This window comes from Paroedura picta, chromosome 7 (assembly GCF_049243985.1).
Source record: "Paroedura picta isolate Pp20150507F chromosome 7, Ppicta_v3.0, whole genome shotgun sequence".
In the NCBI taxonomy this organism is placed as follows: Eukaryota; Metazoa; Chordata; class Lepidosauria; order Squamata; family Gekkonidae; genus Paroedura; species Paroedura picta.
Window position 1 is genome coordinate 100,704,276 of NC_135375.1, and position 21,188 is coordinate 100,725,463.

The following is a 21,188-nucleotide window of genomic DNA, read 5'->3' on the forward strand; positions in this document are numbered from 1 at the left end:
TGGGAGGGAGGGGGGGGAGTTGAGCTGCCGTTCTTGCCATGCCGGTAATATTGGCAATGTTATTATTGTTTTTATGGGGTTTTAATGGGGATTTGTGATATTGTTACCCACCATGAGCCGCAAGGGAGTGGCGGGATATAAATCTAATAATAATAATAATAATAATAATAATAATAATAATAATAATAATTTTATGTTAGTGACCACTGATGAAGGGAAATGCACCAAAACATTTGGTCAAGTTCGTTTAGTCTTTGTTTAACATGTTATAAACTGATTTTCTATGTGAGGCTGCAACTGAGACCTTATAGTGTATTTAACTTTTTAAAACTTTCTTTGTCATAAATGCATATATTTTCACCAGTTTGAACATTTTAAACTAATGCATTTTGTAGTCATAATATTGAGAACGTTGATTTTGCTTTGTGATCTTGATTCAGAAGAAGAAGAAGAGTTGGTTCTTATATGCCGCTTTTCCCTACCCGAAGGAGGCTCAAAGCAGCTTACAGTCGCCTTCCCATTTCTCTCCCCACAACAGACACCCTGTGGGGTGGGTGAGGCTGAGAGAGCCCTGATATCACTGCTCAGTCAGAACAGTTTTATCAGTGCCGTGGCGAGCCCAAGGTCACCCAGCTGGTTGCATGTGGGGGAGAGCAGATTTGAACCTGACATGCCAGATTAGAAGTCCACACTCCTAACCACTACACCAAACTGGCTCTCTTTTCAATTGGGGGAAGGGTTATATTTTTGCCTCCTTTTTTCTTTGGGAATATAGGGGCACCATCAGCCAATTGAGATTTCTAAAACTTCTTTTCTCCCGCTACTTGCCCAAGCGGTGGCAGAATTAAAAGCTGCAACAACCATCACCAGGGGATTTGTAGCATCCTTCTCCCTGCAGGTGAGGTCAGTGTGTGCACATGTGTGCTTGTTCCCTTCATCAGGACTGCATCCAAAATGAAAAGCAAGAGCTGTCATCTTTCAATTAAAAGGTCAGGCTTCTTTCTTCCCTGAATGGCTTGCTCTGGCTCAGCATTTGGCTGGAAAGAAATTCCCCACTCACTAATATCTAAGAAAAATGAGAAGGCATCAGCCCCTGTACAAATGCAGTCCTATGCATCCTTTCCAAGGAGTAAGCCCCCTTGGATAAAGTGGGTCTTCTTTTGGATTAAGGATGCATAGGACTGCACTATTGCTAACCTGACATCAATATTTTATGGCATCAGTTTTTGAGATTCAGAGCATGCTCAGGAAGAAGGTAAGGAGCCAAGGAAAACCCAAGTGTACAAAGAGCAGGGCAGGGAAGGGAAAGGCGGCCTTGGTGTTGAGGGCGCTGGACATCATGGCTTCTTCCTGGAATCTGGCTTGCGCTTCTGGCTCTGCTATCGGCTTGTCCTGGAAAATGTGTTTGCAGGGCATCGGCTCGTTTTCTATGATATCTCGAACGAAGCCAGTTTCATTAACAACCACCTCCTGGAGAGGGAGGAAGAAATACGACCAAAGATTCATTTACTTATCAGGTCTGGGAGGTCTGGGCTAATCTACACTTCTGGTCGGAATTGCAATCAGTAAGTAATTTGGTGAAGTCAGCCTTGAAGGGCTGTTGTTAAGCTGTTTAAGCAGCTGAGCTGTACCTATGTGATCACTACTGCACCTAATGGTCACTCTGAGAATGCAGTAGAAAGACGCCAGCTCATGGTATCTTTTTGTTTAAGTTGGACTTCCTCCCACTTCCTGTTTCTTCTGGAAGAGAAAGAGTGGAGTCCATCAAGGGCAGGGGATACAGAAGGGATGTGCCACAGAATCCACCCTTCAATACTGCCATTTCCGCCAGAAGAAGGGTGGATTCTGTGGCACATCCCTTCTGTATCCCCTCCCCTTGATGGACTCCACCATCTCTAGGCGCCAAATCTTCAGGAATTCCCTAAGCTGGAGTTGGGAACCCTACCAGGCCTACCCGGAGCTAGCAACCTGTATCTTTCAGCAATTACCAAAATAATCTTTAGAGCTTTATTTGAATAACTTTTTATTGAGTTCAGGCCCAAAGAAGAGAGAGAGGAGGTAGCTGTAGAGTTGCTAACTATAACGAGATCTCTCAGAATTATGGCTGAAAGATATAGGTTGCTAGCTCCGGGTGGGGAAATATGTGGGGGTGGAGCAAGGAGTGGGTGGGCTTTGGGGCGGGGAGGGACCTCAGTGGAGTATGATGCTATGGAGCCCACTCTTCAAAGCAGCCATTTTCTCCAGGGGAACCAATCTCTTTAGTCTGGAGAAGAACTATAATTCCAGGTATCTCCAATGTCTGACTTTGAACACTAACCTGACTCCCTCTGAAACTACTTCATCTTCTGTTGTTCAGGTGTTGTGGCCTCTTTTGAAAGAGGTCGGCTTCCCAAGCAAAGGCTGGGTGGGCCCAGGAGCCCCCTGCCCCTGGACAGCACGGGAGTCCTACTTACGTCAATGGTTTTAATGATGACAATCTGATCCGCTTCCTTGCAAGCCTTCTCCGCCCTCTTGGCAGTCTCGTTGTTCCAGTCGACCATGTTAATGGCCATCATCCCCTCCATGGCACTGCAGAGGGGAAATCAAGGTGGAGACAAATGACCAGGGAGGCAGAGACTGGCATTAGGCCCAGAGGAATACATTCAATAACAAGGTTAACTCTGAGCAGAAGCAGACAAAGGGAAAGTCTGGTTTGTTGGCTCATCCTTATCCATTGTTCATCTTAATATTTGTGAAACAGCCCTGGGGGTGGAGAGTGTCCTGGCTGTCCAAGATGGAATAGGGCCAATCAGGCCCTCCATCTCCAACTCCCACCCTCCTTCCCCAGAAGCTAGCCACTTTTCTTTCAGATGCCTGAGAGAGACACAGAGAGACACAGAGAGCCCTGCCAAACCGCAAACGACCCCTGATTACCTGCTATGGCTCTTGCTGTTAGGGAGACAGACAGACAGACAGAGACAAACTGCAAACGACCCCCATGTCCCCTGGGTCCTAGCGCCTATTTCATTCCTGGTTACAATGGGCTTTCTTGCTAGTTTAAAATAATTCTGTCTTGCCTTTCTACAAAGCCAAAGGTCACTGTTGATGCTCATTCCAAAGCCACAATGAAAAAACCAAATTCCGGATGGGCTATGCAAAACCAGTGATCTCCCATTGCAGGGGGAGGGGGAGAAACAGTGCAAACAAATAACTCCGTTACCAAGGTGATTCCCGGCTTCAAGCTTAATTTTTTCAACACAAACTCCTGTTGGTGCAAACTAGCAACCCGGTATTCAGCCACTTTCAAACACAGGCAATAGTCTACTGAACGGCTGAGGAGCTGTATCTGATTTGTTCTGGATCCAAACTGGCTGAATGGTGGGCTCCTGGTTCCCAGGTGGTCTGCACTCCCAGTACCGTCTCACATCACTTCTGAGATCTGAGCTGATGGAGCCATCCTAGGGCAGGCAGGCCAAGGCTTTTGGCTAGCTCTGTCAACGTCTCATTCCTTGCGATAAAAACAGGCACTTGCAACGTTCTAGAAGCCCATGTAATCCTGACCAAGTCAGCAATGCCAAGACGGGAAAATAACTTCTGTTATGAGGTGGAAGAGAATTAGGAACACTTAGAGCAACAGAGCTGGCTTCTACAATGCCAAGGCTGGAATACTCCCAGAGTTTGCAACTGGCCCACCCCTGGCAGGTCCACCCCATTTCCAACTGGTCAACTGGTCTCATTTAGAACGTTGGACTTCTCCACCCTAACAAGTAAACATGTATTACTGCACTGTTCATTGGATGCAATTTAATCCAGCCAATAGTAGACACCCTTTCCTTCCTTCAAAGGAAAAGGCTAAGGTAAAGGTAAAGGTATCCCCTGTGCAAGCACCGAGTCATGTCTGACCCTTGGGGTGACGCCCTCTAGCGTTTTCATGGCAGACTCAATACGGGGTGGTTTGCCAGTGCCTTCCCCAGTCATTACCGTTTACCCCCCAGCAGCAAGCTGGGTACTCATTTTACCGACCTCGGAAGGATGGAAGGCTGAGTCAACCTTGAGCCGGCTGCTGGGATCGAACTCCCAACCTCATGGGCAAAGCTTTCAGGCAGCTGCCTTACCACTCTGCGCCACAAGAGGCTCTGTAAGGAAAAGGCTAAGGAACCTCTAATGATGAAAGCAGAGAAATAGCTCTCTCTCCACTGCTAAATTCTCAGCTGCTTCTATTAAATTGCACCATTTATCTAGGACAGAAAATATTTCCCTCAGTCTAACTGAATTCTGTAATCATTTGATGTTTTGAAAATGCTGGTTTAAAGTCAAGTTTTAATCACAACAAAGTTTTATATGTGTGAATTATTTTTTAATATCCAAATATTTTTCTGTATTGTCTTGACGTTCTAAATGGGTGTTTAAATTTTGGTCTGAACAACTGTAAATAAAATTTGATTTGATTTGACTTCCTCACTGATATCACTTCCCGCTTGCTGGATTCTGTTTTAGCCTCTTCTCCTTCATCCACTTGACCACATCATCTAGGACAGGGGTGGCCAGAATGTGGGTCTCCAGATGTCCATAGACTTCAATTCCTATGGGGCCCTCCCAGCAATGGCAGGGGCTTATGGGAACTGTAGTCCTTGAACATCTGGAGAGCCATAGTCTGGCCACCCCTAATCTGCACTTTGATTCATACAACAGATGGGCTCAAGGTGAACAAAGACTTACTGAAGTGAATGATTTAAATGCTCATTTCTCATTCCTGAAAATAAATCTATATGCCTAGGTGTTGCCCCTTCTTCATGAAGATCAAAATAATTGGACAATGGGACCTCACAGGCTCCAAGGTGAGCCCAAAGTTTGCAGAAAAACTAGAAATGTTTGAAAAGAAACAGGTGGAAACCTGCAAATCTGCTCAAGTGATATCTGAATAGACACTGCAGAAACAAAACAGAGTTCTTCGACATGGGAGATTTTTCAAGAACACCTCATGAGAGTAGCCATTTGGATAGCCAAGGCAATGGGGGGCCTATTGGTCACCTGTTACAGTGGGCACTGATTGCCTCTGGATTGTCTTCATTCCATTTCTGATCTTAGAGTTGAGCGTTCACAATCACACCACTCATGCTATATTTGGCCCCAACTGAGGAACACTTACTCTGCGGCGGGTTGGCCAAGCTCTTGGGCAACATACATAATGTTTGGGTATCCCATGCAGCTGGAGATGTTGTTGCGAGGGTAATAGAAGAGGAAGGCCAGACACATCTCATTCAGGGTACTTGGCCCACCCTGAGGAAAAGCGAGCAAAAATATATATATATATATGGCAGTGTCAACTAAACTGCATTTGCCTTGTGGATATCCGTGAAGTGATTTTTCAGGCTTTGAGGAACCCTGGAGATGATGTCAACTGCCCATGCCTCCTGGGAGTGACATGTCTCTGGAAGTGACATCACCACTCACATTGTTAACAGGCCAGCTTGAGGAGAACTGGGGGGGGGGGTGAGGACAGGAGGCAGCTTGAGGTGGGAGTAGGCATGCTGGCTCCTCCCCTTATCAGGCACAAAAACAATGAGAAAACTCACTCACAACTGAGGGCAGTAATGGAAGCTGCCAGTCCCCTAACTTGTGGCCGAATCCATGAAGAAGGATGCAGACACCTTGGAGAGCTCTCATGGACCCCTGGGGGTCTATAGACCCCTGGTTGGGAATCCCATCACAAGGGAAAGTTATGTACATCTTATCAGTGTACACAAAGTAAACTGTATGTACAGAATGTAAGCTGTATGTACACAATATCTTACCTACACATATCAAAATGACCAAAAAAGATTCAAGCACATCAATGACGGTATCGGTGGAATCTTTTCTGGTCCTCTGGATATTTGTAGGTATGATATATGGATGGTTATTTTTGAATCTTACACAAATATATTGGTTATCTTTAATACAGATGTGGATACCATATTCTTGTGTACGATGTTATAAGAACTGGGATTTTGAGGTAGGTACCGTGTATTCATTGGTTGGAGTAGGTGAAATATTTATTTATTTATTTGTGTATGTCTTTGCTCCATAGCAACTGGCAAAGGCTTGCCGAGAAAACAAGTAGTTTTATACCTGGACTAGTTTTGGCTTGGTGTGTGTGACTACATCACAATAAAGAAGGATTTCAATGCCATTTTAGTTCTTGTCAGCTTGCTTCTTTCCCAAAGCAGAGAAGCATTCCTCCATCTCACTGGAGCATGAGGCGTTTTGGAAGACCCTACACACCTTAGCTTTGACTCTGAAGGAGGCACCCATTTTGAAACTACTGCCTCCATAGTGGAACCTCCCAGCGTTTTATACGTGGCAGCCATTTTGTGGTGGTTATCACTACGCGTTTTCTAAATCCTTCAGCAGCTCAGCAAGATTGGGGAACCTTAGCAAACCCTTACTAGAGCACATCCTCAGAAGTTCTTCCATCTTATGTCATAGTAATCTGGTAGTGGCAAATCTTCTTACCAAGCCCTGGACACATCCTCATCCAGCCCCTTGCCCTAAATGCCTCACTTCTCATGGCCTTTCCCTTGTCCCTGTTAATGGAATAAGGTGATAAGCAGCTATTAAGATACTTGTAAACCAGGCTTTCTCAGCCAGGCTTTCTTGAAGGCCTTGGAAGGGTTTCCCAAGTGGGTGGGAGTTTATTAATTTTTAAAATATCTTTTAAAATTTGTTAAACATTTATTGGGTGATATGACCATATATTGGGTGATATGACCACCCCCTGGTGGCCATGGAGGGGGAGGCCTGGAGGAGGAGGGAAAGTGAGGGGCCTTGTTTGGGTGTGTCCACAGCTATGTATCCCACAATATTTCTCATGATCTCTCTACCTCTGGGGTTTCTCAAAGACTGAAGAATGTTTCAGGGGTTTCTCCATGGCAAACGATGTTGAGAAAGGATATTGTAGACTATGAGAGTCAACACATTTGAATTCCTCAGTTGCTCCCATCCAGTTTTTTACCTGCTTAGATGACTGAGAGACTTACAAATGTCAGACTTGTCCGATCGCTTGTTTCGTAGCGACATTCCACCAGGAACTCATCCCCCTGTCAAACAAAGCAGGCCGCAAGTGAGACCTCTGGAAACAGAAGACCGTTACAAGGAAAGGACATTGCAAAACCATATACCACTTTGAAAGTGACGAGTTCCTTCAAGGCCCTGGTCTCCTGAAGATTGAAATCATACTTATTGTCTTCACAGAGTATTCTCAACTGCTTGCCGTCCCTGCGGGTAGAGACACAGTAATTCAAGTCAAGTCAGATTTTATTGCATGTAGCCATAGGCCATTACTGTATAAAAGGAAAATATAAAAGGATTGAAAACATTTCAAATCAGCAATAAAAAAGTAAATAAGAGAATGTGCAATCTCAGATAATAATTAACATCATAAGAACATTTCTAGATTACATACATCCACCTGACCTTTAGCTATTCTAGGTATTTGCTCTCTACAGGACCACTTTGGCCCTTATTTTCTTTGCCGCGAGGGCAAATAATGACATTTTGTTAGAAACAAATGGATTAGTATCTTTTAACAAGAACACAAGTTTTTCCTGGTTAGATTTATCATTTAGCCCATCTAGTAGGCCAGCAAGAAATTTAGCCCTAAGATTTGTATACAATGGGCAAGTGAGAATGTAATGTGGGAGATCCTCCAGAAATAAGGCTCCACAGATACAGAAGCATTGATTTTTTGGTGTTTTATGGTATCACCCACTTATAGAGCTGTTGGCATTGTTTGAAATCGCATAGTCTGAGACTATGAGTTGAAAGATAGACCAAATGGGAAGATCTGAAGTGATTTGTTTTGGTTAGTTTGTACCAGGGTGAACATTTAGATTGCAGGATTAATGATCTATCAATCAAGGCATCTGAGATAAATACCCAGTCTCTAAGTTGGTTATTGTCTACTGAATAGTTTAACAGGTTGTCTGAGATGGAGACACAGTATTGGTAAGACTGACACACTTATTGTACTGAAGAACCTTTCTACACATTATGAAGTCCTGGTTTTTGGCTGAGGGATGATGCAAGGGTTTTGTATCAGGCATGTCATGGGAGTTTTGTTGTTCCCAAATGTACATCAGCCCATTTCTCATCATGATCGCAGTGCACATGAAGAATCGGCTTCAGTCCTGCCTCTCCTTTCTTGGGTCCGTGAACTGCCCTGTGAAACCGCTACTGGATCTGCTGCAAAAATTATGCACAGCCTTGGTGAGTAATGTTATTTTCCCTTAAGGAGTCTATTGCAGTTGGAAGGCACAAAACTCCCTTCACGCACCTTCCAGCAAGATCCTTGTGTTGTCCACCACCAAAAAACTAAGATTTTGTAAAGGGTACTGAGGCCCTAACCTAACTGTGCAGCAAAATTTGCAAAAAGGAAAAGAGAAAAGAAAATGAACAGAAATTTGCAGAAAAGAAACAAACATTAAAATAGACACGGGAGAAATTATAAATTGTAGATGAGCCTTAAATTTAGACACCAGGAGTAACCCTTGTTTGCAGAGAATGACTACAGGGGAGACATGCTGCAGGTAGAGGAGGGTTCTGTTCCCCTGGCCCCTGCAATCCTTCGCAATCTTTCCGTTGTTTACATATTTATACCCTGCTTTCCCTTTGTGGCTTAAAGTGGTTTACAATTCCGAAACTACGAACATAACCTCATTTACTCCCTTCCCAAGAAAAATGCCAGCAGTCATTATGATCAGACCTTCCCATCCTTTTTTTTCTAATTGTGATAGATTTGGGGCCACTCTGTAATGAAACAATGGCTGCTCTCTCTATATATATATATACATGCCGTCTTTCTTACCGGTACTGGATGCCTCTCACTCCTCTTCCAGCCAAGTGAGTGTGGAGCAAGTAACCAAAGACATTCATATCAGGCACCGGGACCCCATTCAGCTATGGTTCGAAAGAGAGAAGCAGGGCTTTGTTGAGGGAAATTTGGAAACATACAGAGTCCAATGATTGTAATACATGCACATGATAAATGCTACTACAATGCTCATGCATTGTGTGAGTGTTCAATACCCGTATAATCTTCAGAAGACTTGTTTGGAAAGCTATCCACACATTCTAGAATGATTTCCTTGCTCTTTAAAATGTGAGTGACCATTCTGGTGGAAAGTTGCAGTGGGGCTTATGTGGGGCATCCTTGGCAGAAGAAAGAGGGGTTCAAGAAGAGCCTGGGCTGCACACTTCATTTTTTATCTGGTTATCAGCTCCCATTTTTTTGTCAACAAAGCAAGGGATGGTGGTCAGCCATTGCCTGCCTCTTCATTAATGTGTCACACTTCCTTGGAGGTCTCCCATCCAAGTGCTAATCAGGGCCAACCCTGCTTAACTTGGAGTCTGCCCCCCAATCCCCCAGGTTTGAACATGTTGGGTGGATTCAACCATCCTCAACTGAATCTTCCCTCAGCCTTCCAGAGCCCTCCTCTGACTTCAGTAGTTCTTCTGGCATAAGATCCACCTAAGTTGGAGGAAGACTGCTTTGACTGGAGCTAGTGCTTTGACCCATTTTAATAGTCTCCCATCTGCCCTTCTTCAAGGGAGAAGTGCATGTACCCCATATGCAGAATGGCTCTGTCCATGTCAATCTGGTATGTCCAAGGCAATTGAACATGTCCTTTTATACTGTCCATTCTACAAGGGTATTTGGCGATGTATATCTCCTTAAGTACATCCAAATACTTAGGTATTCCCAATTATTTTTCTATTACTCTTCTTGCTGATTGTTTTGATGAAACTACCTCCAAGATAGCAAGATTTTGTGCGTGGCCATGGACAGTAAGGAAGCAACCGGTCTAGTATTTTGGTGATTTTAAAATTAGTATTATTAATTGCATGAATTGCAGTATGTATATCACGTATTGTTGGGGTTTTTTTTAATTAGCTCATCATAGATCATAATAATGAATACATGAAGAAGAAGGGTTGGTTCTTATATGCCACTTTTCTCAACCTGAAGGAGTCTCAAAGTGGCTGACATTAGCCTTCCCTTCCCTCTCCCCACCCCTGTGAGGTGGGTGAGGCTGAGGGAGCCCTGATATTACTGCTCTGTCAGAACATCTTTAACAGTGCTGTGGCAAGCCCAAGGTCATCCAGCTGGTTGCATGTGGGGGAGTGCAGAATCAAACCCAGCTTGCCAGGTTAGACGTCTGTACCCCTAACCACTACTCCAAGCTGGGCTTCAACTTGCAGCCAAAGGCTTCAACTTGAAGCCAAAAGAAAGGGGAGGTATTTAAATAAATAAATTTAAATAAGAGCATTTAAATAAATAAATAACTTTGCTCAGTGGAGGGGTAGGAGGGCACAGGATCCACCCCATGGTATCCAGTATGTTAAAAGAAAAGATTCCCGGAAAACCAAAAGACTTGCGACCGGCTGAGAAAAGTGGAGATGAACATTAAGCTGTTCACCATTCCAAAGCTTACCTCATCAAACTGACTGGTATTGCAGACTCCATAAGAGTTGAAAGACTCTACTCCCGGAGGAAGGAAATGGATGGGAAAGGTGAAGAGACCTGTTTGTAAGACCCCCATGTCATACGGACGCAGCTCTGGAGTATAGAAGAGTCTGATCCCTGAATTGTCGATTAAATCTATAAAGAAAGGAAACTGTGAGCTCAACAACTGCTTCAGAACAAAATATTGGAGGGATGGAGGGAAGCAAAATTCTGAAGGTCCAGCCCACACCAGAAGCCTGTTGGGCAAATTATTGGACATTCCCCTGTGAGATGTTTGCCCTGGTGACAGAGCTAGTCAGCTAGTTAGAGATTAGCTCTGCTCGTCCTGCTGGTGTAAAAGACTAGAGAGCATCTAATCAATAAAACAAAATACAAATAATTCTCCATGTTCAGAGTTGGTGTTCTTCATGCAGCCCCCTTGCTCCTCATCTGGTGCTCCACTCAGTTACTGGGGAAAGCCAACCGACGATGGCAATTGCTACATGCCGTACATTTTTGCCCAGTGTTTCTTAAATTGCTTGATGAGGTTCACACAATGGTACTTTCCATCCAAACCTGAAGGGTCAACACCAGCAGAAAGATACTGCAGTTACTTGGGAAGGACCAACATGGAACTAACCTGGGCAGACTTTTTACACTCACTCAGCAAGGGTGCAACTAGGGATGTGCACACAAATTTGTTTTGTTTTGTATTCAGGTTGATGCATCCCAAATCAATTTGATATATAATAAATCACCTAAATCCCATTATCAATATAGGGATACAGGTTCGGCAAGACTCAGACTTCCCTAATTGATTCGGCTCCATTATAACTTATGGACCCATTAAAGTCCTTGGAATCTAGCCTCTTTTACTATTCAATGGTCGGGTGGGGGCAGGGGTAGAGGTAGAGGTGCCAAATTTGCTGTGTTGCTGCTGAAGCCTCTCCTCAAAAGAACTCCCAAGTTTCAAAAAGATTGGACCAGGGGATCCAATTCTATGGGCCCCCAAAGAAGATAACCACATCCTCCATTGTTTCAGGAAAGGGGGAATAGCCAGGCAATGCAAATCCAGCAAGAATGTCCCAGAGAATCCCTGCACTAAAAGTGAAGGAGGGCATTTTTGCAAGGCCCAGTCAGTTGCAGGACCATTGCTGAACTAGTGCCTCTGCAGCAGTGACAACTCACCAGAGCCAAGTTAACATCAGAATTCCTGTGGAATAGAAACTGAGGAGGAAGGGGGCATTTCTCCAGGGACAGCAGAACCACTGCCATTAAGGAATGTACTAGGGCCCAGCAGCAGAGTCCAGTGCCCTATTGTAGCAAATGCCAGCTGAGCTCATAATCTGAATGGGAGAATTGTGGTTCAGCTTAGGAAATGTCCCCCCCCCCCCCCCCAATCAACGTAGATTTGATTTATTTTGGATTTGACTGAACCGAATCGTACACCCCTAGATATGATGAGAAATATAGGGGAGTAATTGAAGATAATTCCAGGCAGGAAGCTGTGCTGGTTTACATTAGCTCGCTTTCCAGGGTATATACTTTTAGAGAGCCAAACTCCCTTTGTCAGATGCAGAGGGAGCTTTGACTCCTGAATGTTTATGCCCCAGAAATCATGCTGGCCTCCAAGATGCTCCTGGACTCAATTCCAGATCATGGGAGATGCTGCACTAGTCCTGCTGAGTATAAATAACTAAACAGTAGTGACCAGACTTTGCTTTTCTCAAGAAAAACGAGAACCAAAGAGGTCTTATATCTCTGCCCACCTTTGATCCCTTTCCTGCCATTCGTCATCAGATTCACACATGCTGTCTACTCACCTGGAAGTAAATCAAAATTGCTGTAGTGGACTTCTAACCGGATCCACTGGGGATCTTCTGGTGTCCCTATGGAGTATCCTGTCACATCTGGGAACATGAAGGACTAGTAGGGCAGGGGTAGAAGAGAAGGAGGAGAGAGAAGAAGGGTGAAATCGTTGCTTGTCACTTGACAACTGAACCCTCTGGTTCTTTGGATTCAAAGTGAGGTATTTTTACATGGGGTCAATCTGGGTTGTAAGTGCAAGAAGGATGTCTTTGGCAGTGGCGGAGAGGGCTGTGGCTTAGTGGCAGAGCATTTGTGTGGCATTTAGAAGGTCCCAGGTTCAATCCCTGGTGTCTCCAAATACGAGAATGAGGGAGTTGGTATGGCAAGACCATGGATAGCGGCTGTCTGTCAGAGTAGGCAACGGGAAAGTCCAATAGTCTGACTCAGTCTGAAGCAGCTTCACAAGTTTGTATGATGTTCCAATTGTGCTTTGGTGCTTCTCCCATTCATTTCAGTGAAGTGCTCCAAACAGGATGGCTTTGTGGGCCTTGGGAGTGGAAAAGGCTCAGTGCATTGGCAGACTTGCATGCAATTAGGGTAAAATGTATCAGGTTTTGTCAGTATTATTCTAAGAAAAATGAAGAAACAATAGATGGGGAACAAATGGAGGTAGTGACAGATTTTATTTTCCTGGGCTCCGAGTTCACTGCAGATGGGGACTGCAGCAAATAAATTAAAAGACGCTTGCTCCTGGGGAGGAAAGCTATGGCAAATCTAGACAGCATCCTAAAAAGCAGAGACATCACCCTGCCAACAAAAGTGCATTTAGTCAAGGCTATGGTCTTCCCAGTTGCAATGTATGGCTGCGAAAGTTGGACCATAAGGAAGGCCGAGCGTCAAAGAATTGAGGCTTTTGAACTCTGGTGCTGGAGAAGACTCTTGCGAGTCCCTTGGACTGCAAGGCGAACAAACCGGTCAGTCCTAGAGGAGATCAGCTCCTTAGAAGGCCAGATCCTGAAGATGAAACTCAAATACTTTGGCCACCTCATGAGAAGGAAGGACTCCTTGGAGAAGAGCCTAATGCTGGAAGCGATCGAGGGAAAATGAAGAAAGGGACGACAGAGAATGAGGTGGCTGGATGGAGTCATTGAAGCAGTAGGTGCAAACTTAAATGGACTCCGGGGAATGGTAGAGGACAGGAGGGCCTGGAGGATCATTGTCCATGGGGTCGCGTTGGGTCAGACACAGCTTTGCATCTAACACCAAAACATGAAATCAGTGGTTTGGAATTTGGCCAACTCTGGCTCTGCTCAAGATAAGCTTTCAGATTTAATATGGCCGTTTGGTAACTTTGGTTGCAGGCAAGACACAATTTGTTGCATTGAGAAAATCCCAGTTACTCACCGCTCCTCCTACTGCCCAGCCCGCGACGATTTGGGAGCAGAGGGAAAATGCCGGATCCCCTCCATAGCAGTCACTCACTCCAGTGGGCAGCACACTCGAATTGCCACAGGCATAAACCAGGATGTGATGCACCAGGGTGATGTTCCGTGGTGTGATTAGGACATCAAACTATGGATGCACAAGAGAGGAGAAAGGTTTGCTGGGACCATAATCCGTGATTGTTTGGAGCAGCAGTCTAGCAGGGAAGGGAGCATTTGCTTGGTGTGAGCCTACTTGGAGATTCACTCAAGCAATGGTGTCTGTGCAAAAGTAGCCACAGCTGATCCTGATTTGAGCAGGGGGTTGGACTAGATGGCCTGTATGGCCCCTTCCAACTCTATCTTTCTATGATTCAGTCTCCTGATGTAACAGAATTGATTTTTGCTATATATTCCCTGTCATGTAAGAAGATCATAGTCTGACGAAGAGTGCTTGCACTCGAAAGCTCACGCCCTGAATAAAACTTTGTTGGTCTTAAAGGTGCTACTGGACTCTGGTTTTATTGTGCTACTTCAGACCAACACGGCTACCCATTTGTATCTATTCTATGATTCGTCTTTCTTAAAAGATTTCTTTAAAATGATTTTGGAAAAAGAATAAAAGACAGCTTGTAAATTAACCTTGCTTTATAGTATGTTATACTTTCCCTTTACATCCATTCTTCTTGTCACTTGATGGAAATTCTTTAGATTATGATAGGAACTTGACTTAAGATATTCTCCCTTTCTCTTACATCACACATTCAAGTAAAAAATATTTAACTTCATAGCCGTTCTTCAGAATCTCATATTAACTTGGCTTAAGATATTCTGCCTTTCTTTATACATCATATCCTTATCCATGGTTCCTCTATATATTTGTGAAATGTCTCTGTGGGAGAAGAATGTCCAGCCTTGAATACGGGCCAATCAGGGTGTGGCCATCCCTTATTGGACCAGCCCCTACTCATCATCAAAGGGTTGTCATCATCAAAAGGTTGTACAGTTTATTGTTAACACCTCCAGACTGGAAGAAACAGCCATAACAACTGGGGGAGGGGCAGAGCATGAGAACAGAAGGGCATGGGTATGAGCAAGGCAACTGCAGAAATCCCTGTATGAATTCTGGGACTTTGGTCCAGCAAATCTTGGTAGGTGCCAGTGGCTACCTGACAATGTGTATTAGGCTTACTATTTGAATGCTCCCCCTAAGCAAATCCCTTCCCATGCTGTTCCATTCCTGCCAGTGATGAGAGGGATTGGGGAGAAGGGATGCTGTGTGACCTCACTTTCATCTTTTATCAGAAAAGGGCTGTCAGATCTCCTCCTATGGTGGGAGTCTTCCTAGCAGCTCAGATTGCTAGGTGCCCCCCTAGCATAGCATCACCAGGAATGCAGCAATGCTCTGGTATTTGAGAGAAATCTATGGTAGAAGCTTTTGTCTCCCCCAAATACCACAGCACCCCCCATCTTGATGATGATGTCATTTCCGGAATGCAGCAGAAGTGATATTTCCGCATTGCCAGTGACATCATTGAGATTTCAGGCTAGGTCTCTCCCGTTGCCCATAAGTTGCCCACCAGCTAGCTGATCAGCAGTGGGGGGGGGCAGGGCCTGATGGCACATCACTATAGGAATCACCGGAAACTCTATGGTTTCCCCATAGAGTTTCCAGTGATTCCAAAAGTGACATGAGGTCACCTCTGGTTTTCTCCAAAAATTACATCACATTGCATGTGATGCTAGTTCGAGTCAAGAAGTGCTTTGCAGAATGATCACTCTTATGTCTGGGCAATCTTGAGAGGTAAAGCACAAGGCTCTCAGTTTCCCTCTCACTGTCAAGCTACGTACCTTGTAGATGTGATGTTTTGTCTTGACTCTGGGCAGTGGGATGAATGTGCAGGCGTATGTCGTGTCATCCTCTGGAACGGGGAACTAGAGAACAAAAGCAAAGCACATACTGAAGACTCTCAAATTGCCAGCTAACAGACAAAGGGGAGGGAATAGACTGTGCACACATTTTGCCTTGGAACTCTGGTAGGGCGAAGAATGGGGCACCCTTTCACCACCCACAGGGGGCAGAGGTCTAGAGAACAATTGATTGGCCTCATTGTTACTTGCAACCTGTCTACATCAACCTGTGCAAGACGTAGGAAGTGGTCAAAGCGGTCATTTGGCAAAACAGTCAATTGGCTACGCTGTGTGTGCCCTTCCTGTAGGGCAGGGGTAGTCAACCTGTGGTCCTCCAGATGTCCATGGACTACAATTCCCATGAGCCCCTGCCAGCAAACGCTGGCAGGGGCTCATGGGAATTGTAGTCCATGGACATCTGGAGGACCACAGGTTGACTACCCCTGCTGTAGGGTAGTCAGGGACCAAATTACCCTAAGCAATTGTGCCGGACATGAGCCAGCAGATGCAAGGGAGGTGGTTCTTTGCACACAGCTCCTCTGTGTACCAGAGGCCTGGCCTACAGCGGGTGGGATGAGGATATTGGGGAGCAATCTCATCAATGGCAGCCGACATCCAGTTATCCCAGTCATCGACCATTTCACCTAACGTGTTGTTGGAGAGCTTTGAGTCCTCATAAGATTGTTCTCTGGATAAAATGGAAAAAGGGAGAATATGGTCAGATACACTGGATCCCCATTGGGGAGAGAAATGGGGTTTAAATGGAGCAAAATCTGAAAAGCGACAGAATGCTTTTCAAGAACCAAAACAAGCTGCTTTTTAGAAATGAATAAGCCAAACTGAAAGCCAAACAGACTCTGATGGCACATCTCAGTTGTGTCATTCAAGTTCAAATACTTACATCATCTAGCTTGAGATCATAGACATGGTAGACACTGGGTGAATTTAACTCGTCTTCATGATAATACAGCATGAAGTACAGAGATTTTTTGATCAGCTTTCCTTTGAAGAAATCAATTGTGTCGTCTGGGCCAAACCCGGAAATCACTCGTAGTGTATCACCCTGTACAGAGAGATGACAAAAAAATTAATCTCTCTTGAGCTAAAATATTGTCACCTGTACTTAAATAAGTAGGTAAAGGGGCAACTCAGAAGTTGGTCACCAGATATTTTTCACATTTTGGCATTCATTAAAATGTAGTGTGAATCAGATTCTCACATGAGGATTATGCCAGGGGTAGTCAACCTGTGGTCCTCCAGATGTTCACGGACTACAATTCCCATGAGCCCCTGCCAGCAGGGGCTCATGGGAATTGTAGTCCATGAACATCTGGAGGACCACAGGTTGACTACCCCTGGATTATGTGACAACTTCAAAGAATTTCCCCGCTGCATAACATGTGTGAGAGAGATACAGTGTGTGTGTGTGTGGGGGGGGGGGGAGTAAGGCAGACCCCCTCCCCACCAAACTTCTCCACCTGGGCTGTCGCCACAATAAACAAAACAGCAAAGAGAAGTGAGAGGCATTTGAGGGACGGCCGGGATTGGTGTAGCAGGGTGCTCCATGCCCATCCCTGCCAAAGAACTCTGGCAGAGCTTGGCTGCTTCCCATGTCTCCAGCCATTCTCCCTTATGCCATGGGAAGGCAGTGGGGGAGGCCAGAGGGATCGTGGCATGTGGGTGACAGGTGGACCACAGCTTTAAGAAAGCAGGCAGCAGAGGGAGAGGGAGCTGCATCTTGCCTCACAGACCTGCACACTTCAGTGGTGTTTCTGGGTTGGCTGCTAAGGTTCCCTTTTTCAGATCAGCCACAGCCCTGCCTTCTACAGTCAGTGGACTCTCTTGTACATATCCTTCCGCAGTGTTTTCCTATGCTTCCATTTAGGCTACAATGCCTTGATCATATATGCTTTCTCTCAAAACATTTGAGCAAAAGTCCAATTCCTCTTAGAGCAGTGCTTCTCATCCTTCCTAATGCCGCGACCCCTTAATACCGTTCCTCATGTTGTGGTGACCCCCAGCCATAACATTATGCAAGGGTTCTTTCACGGAAATTAAACCGAAACTGATCAATGTGTTCATGATTGTATATAAATTGCCCCTAATCCTGTCCACTCCCGGCTCCACCCCCAAAGTCTCCAGGCATCGTCCATCCTAGAATTGGCAACGCGATCTGTGACAGAGCAAGTAGATTAGAGTCCAGTAGTATAATAGAGACAAATAAGAGTTTTTGGGTGTAAGCTTTTGAGAGCTAATGCTGCATCAGATGAAGATGAGACTGGACTTCAATTTGACTGTCTTCTGGGTGTCTCTGATTGCTTTAGGCAGATAAATGACCTTGTCCTTTGAGACAATACAGAGTATGGGAGCTGCTGAGCCCCATACTCTGCATGATACTTATGACCACTGAGATTTGGGCTTGTTCCTTATGACACAACATGTCACTCCAGAAAATGCATTTAGTTGGGTTGTAGTTCCCAGTTTTGTTGAATCATTCCCGAGGGTCAATTGTGTTGAATCATTCCAGCTAGGTTAAGCTTTTGCAACAAAGACTTTCCACTCTTTAACATAGCGGGATGACATTAAGAAACGTTTTCCATATTTTACTGCCTCCCATCCATCACATATCAAAGAGAAGATGGTGGACACCGCTTTTGCAGACTGAAAATTCCACAAGTGTGGAACTGTCAAGGCCTCAACCATGTTCTGCTGAATCTGGGATGCTATAAAGTTCTGAGGAAAGTGTGCATACTGGGAAGGGCAGGATGAAAGCATGTGACAGGGAGCATGAGTAAGGGATCAGAGCTCAAGGCTCATAGGATAGGAAGAGAGGAATTCATGTCACCAGGAGGGTTGGAGAAACGGGCTAATAGAGTATGAAGTCAAGATGGTAGGTGGGAGAGGAAGATGCATGATTGGGAAGAGAGCACATGATCGTTCTTTGACCATTCAACATGAGAGATTAATTGGCTGTAAATCAGAATGAAAATATACCCAACCAATAAATGTTAAATCTTTTTTTCAACAGTCCCAGGGAAGCTTTGTGAATGCTGCGGAGGCAATGGGGTTTTAAGAAAAAAATCTGGCGACGATCCAACAGAGAAGCATAGGATAATTCAAACTGTTTATGGGTGATTCACTTGGCCACCAATTTGATCATGACCCTTAACTTTGGTTGGACAGTGTCCCTTGTTTATGTCCTGAGCATTGTTTTACCGTGATAGGCTGATCATGAGGATCACATGTCTGGAAATAGCGCCGGAATGTCATGGTGGTGGAAGTCTCATCTTGGGTCATTGACAGCAATTCATAGTCTTGGCTTTCATCCTCTAGAATGGTTTCCTCATCCACAATGTGCCAGTCCTAAGGGAGATAACGAGAAGCTACTCAGAAATAACAGAAAGTGAGAACTGCATAGAATGAGACTTTTAAGTCATAGAAGATCTGGGTTCATATCTCATCAACTTGATGGTCTTGATCTCAACTTCTTTGCTGAGTAGCTTTCTGAGTAAATTACTCTAAGGTTGACTACTTTTGGAAGGGGTGGGACAAATTCTAGGACCCTTTCATGTCTCCTATATCCAAGCAGTGGGGACTACTTGCTTCAAGGATGAGAGGGAGGGAGGGAGGGGAAAAGACGACTGAGATAGCAGTAGAGTCAAAGGTTTTGTAGGATACCACCCTGCTGTCCCCTTACAATTCCCTTGTGATACAAACACATTGGATGATTTTGTGTAACTAGAGGGGAATTTTATGACCGTGACTGAAGTAAGCCAAGTTTATTTATTTACATCATTTCATATTCTATGCATTGGCCTAATCAGAGACTTTAGGACAGCTAACAATTAAAACAGTTATAAAACAAAGCTTAAAAATACATACTGTATCTCATCTAGGTCTTAAAGCCGGCTGTTTGACCAGAAAAGCCAACAATATAGCATATAATTATTGCTGTTAGATATTATTATTACAATCATATGATGATTAATGACGGGAACTCTATATTTGCACACATCTAATGTTATAGTAAAATCCAGGTCTGCTAACGGAGTCATTAAATGATAGTTAGAAGAGCAAGCAGGCTTCTTATTCAGATGAGCATCTGAGCATTTTCTTATCAAATCTGAATAAATTACATACACAAAAAGAAAACAAATGTTCACCGGTTTCTACAGAAGACCTATCATAGATAGAAACTCCGAATTCTCTTTCTTGGCCTGTAAATCATCCATGCAACTGGAAGGGAATTCATTCTTGCATGGAAAAAAATCTCCAATAGCACGGTACCATAATACTATAGAAACAGTATGGTAGCTGGTCTTGATTAAAGTATGAATAACCAAAGTATGTGGATGAACATGTACACCACTTCCCTTCCTGAAGATTGTGCCTTTCATCCACCACAAGGTGGCAACTATTCAAACTAAAAACTCCAGTCTTCCTGAAGGTGAGAAGAGAGTCACAATCCAAAATGCAGACATACAATAAATTGAAGAGTAAGTTAGGAAGGAGGGATCAGCAAGGAAACACCCAACCCAAGAAAACAGTCTTCACTTGATGGGAGACAGTGATTGAAGACAGCAGATGTCTATCCCTGGACAATCTGGTATGTCATGTCACATGTGGTAGGGGTAAACACAATAGAGAAGGAAGCTAACAGTGGAAGCCCTGGTCTCATTACAACTGGGCAGAGCAAAACAATAATTAGCCACTGCGGTTGGACAGGGAATATTTCCCTCTTTCTGCCCAGCATGGGAAAGGTGAATCATGTTTGTGACTCACTGAGAAATACATGCTGCCATCAGGGAAGACTCCGCCGATCACAACGTCTCCTCCAGGCAGCTGTCCATGAGTGGTAAAGCCAAACGCCACCCAACCAGTTGACTGGACTTGAAGCTCAAAGGTAATCATCTCTTTGGAATCATGATCCCATTGCAGGTGGAACTGCTGCATGGGGTCCAGGTAGGCGGAGAAACGCAACGGACGAGACAAGGAATGGCTGGAACAAAGGCACAAGGTAGACAGGAGAAAGAGAAGGCTTTTCATACATGGGTGGCTCGTCATCTTAAAAGCCAAGGAAGCCCCCTTTCTCTCTTACTTGATCTCTCTCTCTCTTTGATTGAGGTCCCCTCCCAAGTGAGCTAGTTACCGAGCAGTGAGGAGACTCAGCTTATATGAAAGATTAGCAAAACTGGGACCAGTGCCAGAAGGGAGGAGCAGTGCCTTTGGTTCTGTGTGTCAGATTAAGAGTGGGATATTAGTGTCCTTTTACATAATCAAGTGGCTTCCTTCCCAAACAGCAGCAGAGATTGCCCCTTGTCTCTAGGTCGTGCATATTATAGGGGTTTGTTTTTGCCCAAAAGCTCCATGAAGGCTAAGTTGTCAGAGGAGTTGCCCAACTTCACTAGTTGCAAAGTCCTTGTGTTTTGGGGAGGATGAGAGGACTTTGTACCAGTGGTGCAACTGGACTTTTGTGCATCCCGGACTTAATCATGCCCCTTTCTCCTCATGATTCACAGAGTCTGGCCTAGTAGAAGTGGAAATCAGCCTTCACTTCCCAACTGGACTGGCCAACCCCCAGCTAG

At 44.7% G+C, this 21,188-nt stretch overlaps 1 protein-coding gene across 1 annotated transcript; it reads right to left on the reverse strand.

The window, feature by feature from the left end:
• Window positions 1–238: 238 nt before the first annotated feature.
• Window positions 239–20,727, reverse strand: LOC143841872 (putative DBH-like monooxygenase protein 2). Its single transcript, XM_077346446.1, has 13 exons — window positions 20,386–20,727; window positions 18,820–18,966; window positions 16,505–16,666; window positions 15,544–15,627; window positions 13,676–13,843; window positions 12,286–12,388; window positions 10,452–10,618; window positions 8,825–8,916; window positions 7,140–7,236; window positions 6,999–7,058; window positions 5,129–5,259; window positions 2,454–2,568; window positions 239–1,470 (listed from the first exon to the last, which is right to left on the reverse strand). Exons 1-13 carry the CDS (start codon window positions 20,665–20,667, stop codon window positions 1,234–1,236), a joined length of 1,845 nt encoding a protein of 614 aa, XP_077202561.1. The 5' UTR covers window positions 20,668–20,727; the 3' UTR covers window positions 239–1,233.
• Between the last annotated feature and the right edge of the window lie 461 nt (window positions 20,728–21,188).